The sequence below is a fragment of the Passer domesticus genome, chromosome 32 (genome assembly GCF_036417665.1).
Source record: "Passer domesticus isolate bPasDom1 chromosome 32, bPasDom1.hap1, whole genome shotgun sequence".
NCBI lineage: Eukaryota > Metazoa > Chordata > Aves > Passeriformes > Passeridae > Passer > Passer domesticus.
Window position 1 is genome coordinate 1,525,085 of NC_087505.1, and position 12,773 is coordinate 1,537,857.

Here is a 12,773-nt window from a genome sequence, read left to right on the forward strand (position 1 = left end):
GGGGGGGTCCCTAGGGTGAGGAGGGGGGTCCCTGTCGCTGTTTTGGGGGGGTCCCTGAGGAGGGGGCGGTCCCCGAGCTGTGGGTGCCGCCCCCTCAGCCCAGCCCCGCCCCACCTCCCCTCACCGCCGCCAGCACTAAAGATGGCGGCCACACCGCGGCCTCACGCGCCGGGCGTGCCCTCACCCAAGATGGCTGCCGCACTGACGTCACCGCCCCCGCCGCTCCCGTAGAGAAGATGGCGGCGCGGCGGGCGGCGGCGGAGCCACGTCACTTCCGGCGGGGCGGCATGGCGGGGCCCGGCCATGGCGGACGCGGCGGCGCGGCGGGCGGTGGCGGAGCTGCCGCTGCTGCGGGCACCCGCGGGGCCGCGGGACCGCGAGGGCTGGGCCGAGCGGCTGCGAGAGGAGTACCGGGCGCTCATCCAGGTGCGGCCGTGGCGCCTCTCGGTGTTCCCCCCCCTCCCCTTCCGTTCGTCCCCGGTGTCTCAATTCCCTCCCGGTTTCCCCACGCGGTGTCGCTCCGGTGTCCCCCCGCTGCTGCTGTCCCCCTCCCAGACCACCCCTGTGTCCCTCCCGGTGTCCCCCGGTACCGGTACCGGTGACCCCCCCCGGTACCGGTGATCCCCCGATGTCCCCCGCCGGTGAGTCCCTTCGGTACCCCGGTGTCCCTCGATCCGTGTCCGGTGTCCCCCTTGACACTCCCGGTGTCCCCCCGGTACCGGTACTGCCCCCCCGGTGTCTCCCGTTCCCGGTACCGGTGACCCCCCCCCACCTCCCGGTACCGGTGAGCCCCCCGGTGTCCCCCCCCGGTGATTCCCCTCGGTACCCCGGTGTCCCTCGATTCACCCCCGGTGTCCCCCGGTGTCCCCTTGACACTCCCGGTGTCCCCCGGTACCGGTGACCCCCCCCGGTACCGGTGACCCCCCCCCCGGTACCGGTGCCCCCCCGGTGACCCCCCCGGTGTCCCGGCAGTACGTGGAGAACAACAAACGCGCCGACACCGACTGGTTCCGCCTGGAGTCCAACCCCGAGGGCACCCGGTAAGGGGGGGGGAGGGGGCTCCGGGACCCCCCCCGGTCACACCGGGACCCCCCCCGGGACTGTCGCGACACCCCCGAGGCCGCTCCGGTGACCGGGAGGGGGGGGGTCCCCCGGTTGTGGACATTGGGAGGGGTTTTGGGGAGGGGGTCCCGGGGGTTCTCCCACACTGAGGGGGTCCTGAGGGGCTTTGGGGGGTCCTGGGGGGTTTTGGGGGGGTCCCAAGGGGGTTTTGGGGGGGTCCCGAGGGGCTTTGGGGGGTCACTGACAGGTATTGGGGGGGTCTTGGGGGGTTTTGGGGGGTCCTGAGGGGCTTTAGGGGGGTCCTAAGGGGTATTGGGGGGGTCACTGACAGGTATTGGGGGGGTCCCGGGGGTTTGGGGGGTCACTGAGGGATTTTGGGGGGCTCTTGAGTGGTTTTGGGGGATCCCAAGGGGTTTTGGGGGGTCCCAAGGCGGTTTTGGGGGTCACTGAGGGATTTTGGGGGGGTCCCGAGGGGCTTTGGGGGGTCCCGGGGGGTTTCGGGGGGGTCCCCAAGGGGGTTTTGGGGGGGGGTTTGAGTGGTTTTGGGGGATCCCAAGGGGCTTTGGGGGGTCCCGGGAGGTTTTGGGGGGGGTCCCAAGGGGGTTTTGGGGGAGTCCCGAGGGGCTTTGGGGGGTCACTGACAGGTATTGGGGGGGTCCCGGGGGGTCCCAAGGGGGTTTTGAGGGGGTCTGAGTGGTTTGGGGGGGGTCACTGAGGGATTTGGGGGGGGGGCAGGGGTTTTGGGGGGTCCCCCGGGGTGTTTTGGGGGTCACTGAGTGGTTTTGATGAAGTCCCAGGGGGGTTTTGGGGGGGTCCCAGGGGTTTTGGGGGGTCTCGGGCTAGGGTCAGAGGGGTTTTGGGGGGGGTCCCGGGGGGTTTTGGGGGTCACTGAGGGGTTTTGGGGGGTCCCGGGGGGGTCCCAGGGTCACTGAGGGGTTTTGATGGGGTCCCAGGGGGGTTTTGGGGGGTCCCGGGGGGTTTTGGGAGGGGGTTTTGGGGGGTCCTGGGGGGTTTTCGGGGTCACTGAGCGTCCCCACTGTCCCTGGGGGGTTTTGGGGGGTCCCGGGGGGTTTTTGGGGGTCGCTGAGGGTCCCGCTGTCCCCAGGGGTGGGTTTTGGGGGGTCGCTGAGGGGTTTTGGGGGGTTTTTTGGGGGTCACTGAGGGTCCCCGCTGCCCCTGGGGGGTTTTGGGGTGTCCAGGGGTTTTGGGGGGGTCCCGTGTGGGTTTGGGGGGGTCACTGAGGGTCCCTGCTGCCCCGGGGGGGGTTTTGGGGCGTCCTGGGGATTTTTGGGGGTCGCTGAGGGTCCCGCTGTGCCCGGGGTGGTTTTGGGGGGTTGCTGAGGGGTTTTGGGGGGTTTTGGGGGGTCTCGGGGGGTTTTTGGGGGGGGTTTTGGGGTCGCTGAGGGTCCCGCTGTCCCTGGGGGGGTTTTGGGGGGTCCCGGGGTTTTGGGGGGTCCCGGGGGGTTTTGGGGGGTTTTGGGGGGTTGCTGAGGGTCCCGCTGTCCCCGGGGTGGTTTTGGGGGGTCCCGGGGGTTTTTGGGGGTCGCTGAGGGTCCCGCTGTCCCCAGGGCGGTTTTGGGGGGTCGCTGAGGGGTTTTGGGGGGTTTTGGGGGTCGCTGAGGGTCCCGCTGTCCCCAGCTGGTCGGGCAGGTGCTGGTACATCCATGAGCTGCTCAGGTACGAGTTCAGCATCGAGTTCGAGGTGAGCAGGGGGCTCCGGGGGGGGGGGGCTCTCGTTGAATCTTTGGGGGTCTCAGAGGGTTTTGGGGGGGGTCTCAGGGGGTTGCTGACCCCCCCCGGCCCCCCCAGATCCCGGTGACGTACCCGGGCACCGCCCCCGAAATCGCCATCCCCGAGCTGGACGGGAAAACCGCCAAGATGTACCGGTGGGGCTGGGGGCTCGGGGGTCCTGGGGGGCTTGGGGGGGTCCTGGGGGGCTTGGGGGGGGTCCTGGGGGGGCTTGGGGGGTCCTGGGGGGGCTTAGAGGGTTTGGGAGGGGTCCTGGCCTTGGTTAATGGGGTCCTGGGGGTGTCAGGGGGGTCTGGGAGGGGTCTTGGAAGGGTTGGGGGGGGTCTGGGAGGGGTCTTGGGGAGGGTTTTGGGGGGAGCTTGGGGGGTCTGGGGGGGTTTGGGGGGTCTGGGGGGGCTTAGAGGATCTGGGAGGGGTCCTGGGCTTGGTTAGGGGGGGTCCTGGGGGGGCTTCGGGGGTCCTGGGGGGGGTCCTGGGGGGAGTCTGGGAGGGGTCCTGGGCTTGGTTAGGGGGGTCCTGGGGGGGCTTGGGGGGTTCAGGGGGGCCTGGGGGAGTTTGGAGGGCCTGGGAGGGGGCTTTGGGGGGGTCTGGGAGGGGTCCTGGGCTTGGTTAGGGGGGTCCTGGGGGGGCTTGGGGGGTTCAGGCGCGTCTGGGAGGGGTCCTGGGGGGGTTGGGAGGGGTCCTGGGGAGGGTTTTGGAGGCTTGGGGGGGGGTTTGGGGGTCCTGCAGGAGCTTGAGGAAGGGTCCTGGGCCTTGGGAGGGTCTTGTAGGGGTCCTGGGGGGGGGTTTGGGGGTCCTGGGGGGGTTTAGAGGGTCTGGGAGGGGTCCTGGGCTTGCTTAGGGGGGTCCTGGGGGGGCTTGGGGGGTTCAGGGGGGTCTGGGAGGGATCCTGGGGGGCTTTGGGGGGGGAGGTCTTGGGGCTCAGAGGGGTCTGGGAGGGGTCTTGGGGCTTGGGGGGGGGGGAGGTTTGGGGGGTCCTGGGGGAACTTGTGGGGGGTCCTGAGGCAGTTCTGGAGCTTGGGGGGGGGGTCCAGGGGGGATTTGGGGGGATCCCGGGGGGGTTTTGGGGTTCCTGGGGGGGGGTTTTGGGGGTCCCCGGGGGGGATGGTCTGACGGGTCACAGGGGGGGCTGGGGGGGGTTTGGGGGTCCCGGGGGGGCTCTGACGGGCCGCTGCCCCCCCAGGGGGGGTAAGATCTGCCTCAGTGACCACTTCAAGCCCCTGTGGGCCAGGAACGTGCCCAAGTTCGGGCTGGCACACCTGATGGCACTGGGGGTGAGCGGGGGGACACTGGGGGGGGGGAGGTGACATTGGGGGGGGTGACACTGATGGGGGGTGACACTGAGGGGGTCTGTCACTTTTTGGGGGGTGTGACACAGGGGGTGTGGCACCCACTGAGAGTGTGACATGGGGGGTTTGTCACTCTTTTGGGGGGGGTGTGACACTGAGAGGGTGACACATTCAGGGGCTGTGGCACTGAGGGGGGGCTGTCACTTTTGGGGGGTGTGACACAGTGGGGGTGACACTGTGGGGGGGATTGTCACCCTTTTGGGGGGTGTGACACTGAGAGGGTGACACCCATATGCGGGGTGTGACACTGAGGGGGGGCTGTCACCTCTCCGGGGGGGTGGTGACACTGAGGGGGGCTGTCACATTTTGGGGGGGCTGTCACCTCTCCGGGGGGGTGGTGACACTGATTGGGGCTGTCACTTTTGGGGGGCTGTCACCTCTCCGGGGGGGTGGTGACACTGAGGGGGGCTGTCACTTTTGGGGGGGCTGTCACCTCTCCGGGGGGGTGGTGACACGCCCCAGGGCTGTCACTTTTGGGGGGGCTGTCACCTCTCCGGGGGGGTGGTGACACTGAGGGGGGCTGTCACATTTTGGGGGGGCTGTCACCTCTCCGGGGGGGTGGTGACACTGATTGGGGCTGTCACTTTTGGGGGGCTGTCACCTCTCCGGGGGGGTGGTGACACTGAGGGGGGCTGTCACTTTTGGGGGGGGCTGTCACCTCTCCGGGGGGGTGGTGACACGCCCCAGGGCTGTCCCCACAGCCGTGCCCCCTGTCCCCACAGCTCGGGCCCTGGCTGGCCGTGGAGATCCCGGACCTGATCTCCAAAGGCCTCATCCAGCACAAGGACAAGTGACCAACGGGGGGGACATTGGGGGTCCCCCACCCCCCTCGGGGGTCCCCCACCCCCCTCGGGGGTCCCACCCCCCCTCGGGGGTCCCTCGTTCCCCTCCCAGCTGCTGCCGCCCCTCCCCACCGCTTCGCTGCTGCTCCCCAATAAACACTGAACCCCGGTTGAGTGGCGCTTTGTTATTTTGGGGGTGGCACGGGGGGGATTTGTCCCCAACACCCCCCGGTGTGTCCCCCCCACCAACCCGCGCGGGTCGCGGCCCCTTTAAGACGCCGCGCGGTTTCCACGGCGACGCGGGGCGTGGCCGGCAGTGCGGCGCACGCGCAGAGGCGGCGGCGATGCCGCCGGGGGCGGGGCCGGCTGAGGGAGGCACAAAGATGGCGGCGGGTGCGGCGGGAGTTGTTGCCATGGCGGCCCGCGGGAGGTGCGGGGGGACCCTGCCGGGGGGCCAGGGGGGCCACACTTGGGGCTGGGGGTGCTCCGGGACAGCGGACACCCCCCGCGGGGGCGCCGCGGGGCCGGGCGGGGGGTGCGGGACAGGGCCCCGGGGGGCGGGGGGGTACCGGGATGATGGGGGGGGGCAGCGGGAGCCCCTCAGGGGGGGAACCGGGGGGGGGCTGCGGGGAGGGGGGGCAGGGGGCACCCCCGGTGAGGGACCCCGGGCCGGGAGAGGGGGGCGGGGCCCCGAGGGCGGGGGGCCCGGGGTGATGGGGGCACCGGGAGGGAGTGGGGGGCTGAGCCCGGGGGGTGCGGGACCCCTTGGGGGGGACCCGGGATTGAGGGGCGTGTGCGGGATCCGCTTTTGGGGGACCCCGGGACTGCGGGGGGTGCTGCAGGCCCGGGGGGTTCGGGATCCCCTTCTCGGGTACCCCGGGATTGAGGGGGGGCTGCAGGCCCGGGGGGTTCGGGATCCCCTGCTCGGGTACCCCGGGATTGTGGGAGGGCTGAGCCCGGGGGTCGCGGGCTGGGTGGGCCGGGGGCTCTTCCAGCGGCTCTTCCCGCTGCGACCCCCGCCCCAAGCCTCGGCGGCCAGCGGGGGTTGGTGCTCCGCTCCTCCGGGACCACCCATGGCCTGCCGGGGCACCGGCAGCTCTGCCCGGGGAGCAGCACCCGGCCTGGGCGGGGGACGGGCACGCTCCCGGTGCTCACCTGGAGCTGGGGGTCCCCGAGCCTTTGCGGCCCCCCGAGGCTTTGAGGTCCCCCCGAGCCTTTGGGGCCTCCCAAGCCTTTGGGGTCCCCGAGTCTTTGGGGTCCCCCCGGGGATTTGGGGTCCCCGAGTCTTTGGGGGCCCCCCGAGCCTTTGGGGCCCCCCAGGGCTGTGGGGTCTCCTGAACCTTTGGGGTCCCCCCGAGCCTTTGAGGCCCCCCGAGGCTTTGGGGCCCCGCGGGGCTCTGGGGATCCCTGAGCCTTTGGGGTTCTCCTGAGGCTTTGGGGCCCCCTGAGCCTTTGGGTTCCCTCCAAGCCTTTAGGGTCCCCCGGGGCTCTGGGGTCCCCCAAACCTTTGGGGTCCCCGAGCCTTTGGTGTCCCCCGGGGCTCTGGGGTCCCCCAAACCTTTGGGGTCCCCCCAGCCTTTGGGGTCCCGGAGCCTTTGGGATCCCCCAAGCCTTTGGGGTCCCCGAGCCCTTGGGGTCCCCGAGCCTTTGGGTTCCATCTGAGCCTTTGGGGTCCCCCCGAGGCTTTGGGGTCCCCGAGCCTTTGGTTTCCATCTGAGCCTTTGGGGTCCCCTGAGCCTTTGGGGCTCCCCCGAGGCTTTGGGGTCCCCTGAGCCTTTGGGGTCCCCGAGCCCTTGGGGTCCCCCGAGCCTTTGGGATCCCCGAGCCTTTGGGTTCCATCTGAGCCTTTGGGCTCCCCGAGCCCTTGGGGTGCCCCCAAGCCTTTGGGATCCGCCGAGCCTTTGGGGTCCCCGAGCCTTTGGGATCCCCCGAGCCTTTGGGGTCCCCCGAGCCTTTGGGTTCCCCCCGAGCCTTTGGGGTCCCCCCGAGCTTTTGGGGTCCCCGAGCCCTTGGGGTGCCCCCGAGCCCTTGGGTTCCCCCCGAGCCTCGGGGGTCCCCGCTGACGCCGTGTCCCCGCAGGGCCCCCGCCGACGGGACGCTGTGTCGGGCCGCCGGGCGCAGGGGGCTGTGAGCAGGTGGGTGCCGCTCCCCGTGCCCCTCTGCCCCCCGCGCTGGCGCTGCCCCCCGTCACGGCGCTGTCGCTGTCCCGCAGGCCCCGCCATGCCCCAGGCCTCGGAGCACCGCCTGGGCCGCGCCAGGGACCCCGGCGCCGTGGTGACCGCGCAGCCCCGCGCGGGCTCCCGCCTGCCCAGCGGGCACCGGGCGCTGAGCCAGGAGCGCCATGCGGCCCCCAACGGGCTGTCCCCGGCCCCCAAACTGCGCCTGCTGCCCCCCCGGCCCCCGCCGCCCCCCGACGACCCCCGCCCCAAGAAGCTGGAGCTGGAGCGGGGCCGGGCGGCCAAACGGGGGGACGCCGCTCCCCGCGGGCCGGGCGGGCGCCGGGGGCCGCTCAAGGCCGATCACGGCGTGAGGGTGCCCGGGGGAGCCCCGCAGGTGCCCGGCAGCGCCTCCTTCTCGCTGCCCAGCGCGGCCGAGCGCCGCCGGAGCAACCTGGCCCGCTCCAAATCCATCAGCATCGGCGACCTGAGCCAGGGAGGCGGCGGCGGTGTCGCCGGTGTGCCCAGCCGCGCCGAGGACGTGGCGGTGGCGCTGAGCCGGCTGGTGCTCAGGGACTGCGGGCACCCGCTGGGCGCGGGCGCGCTGGCGCTGCGGAGGAGCTCGTCGCTGCGCAGGGTCGCCGTGGCCGCCGGGCCCGACGGCAAGGGCACGCCGCCGCTGCTGTCCGTGCGCCCCGAGGGCGGCCCCCGCGCCCGCTCCGACCCCCCCTTCGGCCCCGGCAGCCCCGCGCCTGGCCGGACCGAGGACAAGGCGGCTGCCGTAAGAGCCCGGGAGGGCGGGAGGGAGGGAGGGGCTGTGTCGTGTGTCCCCAGCCTTGGGGACACTTTAAGACCCCCCCCGGTGTCCCCAGCCTCAGGGACATTATGAGACCCCTGCATTTTCCCCAGCCTCGGGGACATTTTGAGAATCCCATGCTGTCCCCAGCCTTGGGGATACTTTGAGCCCCCCACACTGTCTGCAGCTTTGGGGACACTTTGAGACTCCCTCAGTGTCCCCAAGCCATGGGGACACTTTGAGACCCCCACACTGTCCCTATCCTCAGGGACATTTTGCAGTCCTCACAGTGTCCCCAGCCTTGGGGATGCTTTGAGACCCCCACAGTGTCCCCAGTTTTGGGGACATTTTGAGAATCCCTCAGTGTCCCCAGTTTTGGGGGCACTTTGAGACCCCCACTCTGTCCCCATCCTCAGGGACATTTTGCAGCCCCCAGGGTGTCCCCAGCATTAGGGACACTTTGAGACCCCCTGTGTCCCCAGCTCTGGGGACACTTTGAGCCCCCCGCGGTGTCCCCGCTCTCAGGCTCGGTGACATCGCCAGGGTGGGACAGTGGTGGCAGCCTCACCTGTCCCCGCTCCAGTCCTGTTTTGGGGACCCCCACATCTCGGGGGGCTGCGGGTGGCCGGTGCCATCCTTGTGCCTCTGGGTTCTGTCCCCACGGCTCCAGGGTGGCACCCTGGTGGCACTGGGCTGGCCGGGGCTGGCCGCTGCCCCCTCCCCGTTTCCGCATCCGGCCCCCCGCCCCATCCCTCACCTGCCCGGCCACGTGTGGGGGGATCGTAATCCCCTCAGTGCCCCCGGGGCGCGGCCACCCCGCCCTGTCCCCCCTCGGGGTGTCCCCAGCGCTGCCTGGGGGGGTCCCGCAGCCCCTCGGGACCCCCGGAACCCCTCGGTGGAAAGCGGGCAGGGATTTTTGGGGGGTGTTTACCTCGGCACCCCTGCGGGCTCTCGCTGTCCCCAGGGGCAGCTCCGGCTAATTAATCCCCCGGGATGAGCCTCGCGCGGCCCAGAATAGCCGGGGGAATCGGATCAGCTAATGAGCTGAGGGGGAGGGGACGCTCCGGTGGCCGGCAGCGGTGCCACCGGTGCCGCGGGGGCCACCGAGCCGGTGCCACCGCGGCGGTGCCACCGCGGCGGTGCCAGCATGCCGGGGCTGCAGGGAGCCACGCTGGTGGAGCTGCCGCGGAAGCTGCAGCGCTCGCTGGTGACCCGGCGGGAGCTGCAGGGCCGGGCCACCGACATCTCCGAGTCCGTGGTGCACACGGCGGTCATGGGGCTGCTGCTGGTCAGCGGCGAGGTGAAGCCAGCGCCGCCGGGGGACGCCCGGGGGGACGGCGCGGCCGGGGCGCGGCTCACCGCGTGCCCCCCGCTGTCCCCCCAGACCCACCACGCGCTGCTGCTGGGCTCGGGCCACGTCGGCCTCAGGAATCTGGGCAACACGGTAAGCGGCTCCCCGCGGGCACCCCGCCCCTCCCGGGGAGCTGTCCTGGGGTGCGGGAGGGATTTGGGGTCACCTCGGGGTCCCCGACCCTCCTGTCCCTCTGTCCTGGGTTGCAGGGGGGATTTGGGGTCCCCTTAGGGTCACTCTTGGTCCTGTCCTGCTGGGATGTCACATTCCTGGAGCTCCCCCAGCCCCACAGTGCTGTCCCCAAGGTCCCCAACCCTTCTGTCTCTCTGTCCTGGGGTGTAGGAGGGATTTGGGGTCACCTCAGGGTCACCCATGCTTGGTGGCCTTGGTCCCGTCCTCCTGTCCAGCTGGGAGATCACATTCCCAGAGCTCCCCCAGCCCCACAGCACTGTCCCCAAGGTCCCCAACCCTTCTGTCCCTCTGTCCTGGGTGCGGGAGGGATTTGGGGTCCCCTCGGGGTCCCCTCAGGGTCTCCCAGGCTCGGTGGCCCTGGTCTTGTCCTGCTGGGGATGTCCCCCAGCCCCACAGCGCTGTCCCCAAGGTCCCCAACCCTCCTGCCCTGGGCTGTGGGAGGGATCTGGGGTCCCTTTGGTGCCCTTGAAGGGTCCCTCGCTGTCACCTGGCGGTCCCCTCAGTGTCCCCGAGCCTCTTTGTGGCTGTCCCACCACGGTCCCATCCCACTGGGGACATCACACCCCTGGGAACCCCCAGCCGCACGGGGCACTGGGGCAGCAGAGGGGACAGGCCGAGGGCCCCGTGCTGAGGTGCCACGCGCCGGGATGTCCCCGTGTCCCCCCGCAGTGCTTCATGAACGCGGTGCTGCAGTGCCTGAGCAGCACCAAACCGCTGCGGGACTACTGCCTGCGCCGCGACTTCCAGCAGGAGCAGCCCCCCGGCCCCCGCGCCCCCCAGGAGCTCACCGAAGGTGGGGCAGGCCCCCCAAAACTCCCGCAGCCCCCCCGGAGGGTTACATAACCCCCCCCGGGGGCGCTGACCCCGCCGTGTCCCCCGTGTCCCCGCAGCCTTCGCCGATGTCATCGCCGCCCTGTGGCACCCCGACTCCTCCGAGGCCGTCAACCCCGGGCGCTTCAAGGCCGTGTTCCAAAAATACGTGCCCTCCTTCACGGGTTACAGGTGAGACGCCCCCCAAAACCTTTGGGGGCACCCCCGGGGACCCCTCCCGGGCGGGCACAAAGCGTCCCCGTCCCCGCAGCCAGCAGGACGCGCAGGAATTCCTCAAGTTCTTCATGGACCGGCTGCACGTGGAGATCAACAGGAAGGGCCGGCGCACCCCCAGCATCCTGTCGGACACACGGAGACCCCCGGCCCTGGAGGACCCCGAAACGCTCAGGTGAGAGAGGGGAGGGGCTGCTGGGGAGGGGGAGCCCCGCTTTTGGGGACAGCTGACCCCCCCCCCGTGTGTCACCCCGGTGTCACCCCCGCAGCGACGACGAGCGCGCCAACCAGATGTGGAAGCGCTACCTGGAGAGGGAGGACAGCAAGATCGTGGGTGAGCGCTGGCAGTGGGGGTGTGGCCCCCCCCTCCCCCGGACCCCAAAACCTCTGGGGGTGCCCCCCTGACCCCCCCTTTGCCCCCCAGATCTCTTTGTGGGGCAGCTGAAGAGCTGCCTCAAGTGCCAGGCCTGCGGCTACCGCTCCACCACCTTCGAGGTGTTCTGCGACCTCTCGCTGCCCATCCCAAAGGTAGGGGTGGGGCGACCCCCAAAAACCCTTCATACCCCCCAAAAAACCCTTCAGAGCCCCAAAAAACCCTTCAGAGCCCAAAAAAAACCCTTCAGAGCCCCAAAAAACCCTTCAGAGCCCCAAAAAACCCTTCAGACCCCCAAAAACCCTTCAGAGCCCCCAAAAACCCTTCAGACTCCCCCAAAAAACCCTTCAGACCCCTCCAAAAACCCTTAAGACTCCCCCAAAAATGCTTCAGACACCCCCAAAATGCTTCAAATCCCCCAAAAAACCCCTCAGACCCCACCAAAAACCCCTCAGATGCCCCCAAAAACCTTTCAGACCCCCCCAAAACCCTTGAAAACCCCCCAAAACCCTTTAGACCCTCCAAAAAATGCTTCAGATCCCCGCAAAAACCCCCCAGACCCCCCAAAACCCTTCAGAGCTCCCAAAAACCTTTAAGATCCTCCCAAAAATCCTTCAGACCCCCCCAAAAAACCCTTCAGACCCCAAAATAAACCTTCAGACTCCTCCATAAACCGCTCAGACCTCCCTCAAAAACCCTTCCAATCCCCCCAAAACCTCTCACATACCCCCAAAAACCCTTTAGCTTCCCCCAAAAACCCCTCAAACCCCCCATTTTCCCCCCTGACCCCCCATTTTCCCCCCCTGACCCCCCAAATCTCCCCCCCCGACCTCGTGGCCCTCCAGAAAAGCTTTGCCGGGGGCAAGGTCTCGCTGCACGACTGCTTCAGCCTCTTCACCAAGGAGGAGGAGCTGGACTCGGAGAACGCCCCGGTGAGAGGACGGACCCCCCCCCACCCCGGGGACCCCCCCGGTTTGTCCCCAAGCCCCTCCCTGACGTCCCCTGCCCCTCAGGTGTGTGACAAGTGCCGGCAGCGCACGCGCAGCACCAAGAAGCTGACGATCCAGCGCTTCCCACGCATCCTGGTGCTCCGTATCCTTTGGGGACCAGCGCCCCCAAGCTTTCTGGGGGGCGGTGGGGGGCACAGGGGGTCACCCCTCTATTTCCTCCCCCCCTCCTTAACCCTCGGCAGACCTGAACCGGTTCTCCACCACGCGCTACTCCATCAAGAAATGCTCGGTCTTCGTGGACTTCCCCCTGCAGCAGCTCAACCTGCGGGAGTTCGCCAGCGAGAAGGCGGGTGAGGAGCGCTCCGGGGGGGCTTTTGGGGTGGGGGTCTCCGCCTTTTGGGGTGGGGGATCCTAACCCTGACCCCCTCCCCGCTGCAGGCAGCCCTGTCTACAGCCTGTACGCGCTGTGCAACCACTCGGGCAGCGTGCACTACGGGCACTACACGGCCTTCTGCCGCGACCCGGCCGGCTGGCGCGTCTACAACGACTCCCGGTCAGTGCCCCCCGCCCCGCCCGAGCCCCCCGAGCCCCTCCGGGGCACCCCCCGAGCCCCCCGCGGCCGGTGCTGAGGGTGTCCCCGCAGCGTCTCGCCCATCAGCGAGAACCAGGTGCCGTCCAGCGAGGGCTACGTGCTGTTCTACGAGCTGGAGGAGCCGCCCGGCCGCAGGGCCTGAGAGCCGCGCCCGGAGCCGCCTGCGGGCCGGGCTGCGGGGGATCCCCCGGGAACCCCCGGAGCCCCCCGGGAGCGCCCCCGGAGCCCCCCGGGAACCCACCGGGACCGCCCCCGGAGCCCCCCGGAGAGGGCGGTGCGGAGGGAGCGGCCGCAGCCCGCGCGGCCCCGGGGGGTTTTGTGAATAAATTTATTAAAAAAACCCCAAAAACCGCCGAGTTTCGGGGCTGGGGGAGGGG

General features: G+C 70.2%; 2 protein-coding genes across 3 annotated transcripts; both read left to right on the forward strand.

The window, feature by feature from the left end:
* Nucleotides 1-250: 250 nt before the first annotated feature.
* UFC1 (ubiquitin-fold modifier conjugating enzyme 1) lies at nucleotides 251-5,111 on the forward strand. Of its 2 annotated transcripts, none has more exons than XM_064401652.1 (6): nucleotides 251-426; nucleotides 973-1,040; nucleotides 2,701-2,764; nucleotides 2,872-2,942; nucleotides 3,995-4,085; nucleotides 4,883-5,111. In XM_064401652.1, the coding sequence occupies exons 1-6, from the start codon at nucleotides 304-306 to the stop codon at nucleotides 4,952-4,954; spliced, it is 489 nt and encodes a 162-aa protein (XP_064257722.1). In that variant the 5' UTR covers nucleotides 251-303; the 3' UTR covers nucleotides 4,955-5,111. The 2 variants fall into 2 exon arrangements, with proteins under 2 accessions (XP_064257722.1, XP_064257721.1); XM_064401651.1 differs by having other exon boundaries at nucleotides 258-426; nucleotides 2,872-2,948.
* A 159-nt stretch (nucleotides 5,112-5,270) lies between these two features.
* Nucleotides 5,271-12,732, forward strand: USP21 (ubiquitin specific peptidase 21). Its single transcript, XM_064401650.1, has 14 exons — nucleotides 5,271-5,372; nucleotides 7,022-7,077; nucleotides 7,155-7,879; nucleotides 9,279-9,338; nucleotides 10,107-10,230; nucleotides 10,328-10,439; nucleotides 10,519-10,656; nucleotides 10,751-10,815; nucleotides 10,906-11,009; nucleotides 11,700-11,786; nucleotides 11,868-11,946; nucleotides 12,047-12,154; nucleotides 12,243-12,357; nucleotides 12,448-12,732. The coding sequence occupies exons 3-14, from the start codon at nucleotides 7,163-7,165 to the stop codon at nucleotides 12,536-12,538; spliced, it is 1,800 nt and encodes a 599-aa protein (XP_064257720.1). The 5' UTR covers nucleotides 5,271-5,372; nucleotides 7,022-7,077; nucleotides 7,155-7,162; the 3' UTR covers nucleotides 12,539-12,732.
* Nucleotides 12,733-12,773: the final 41 nt, after the last annotated feature.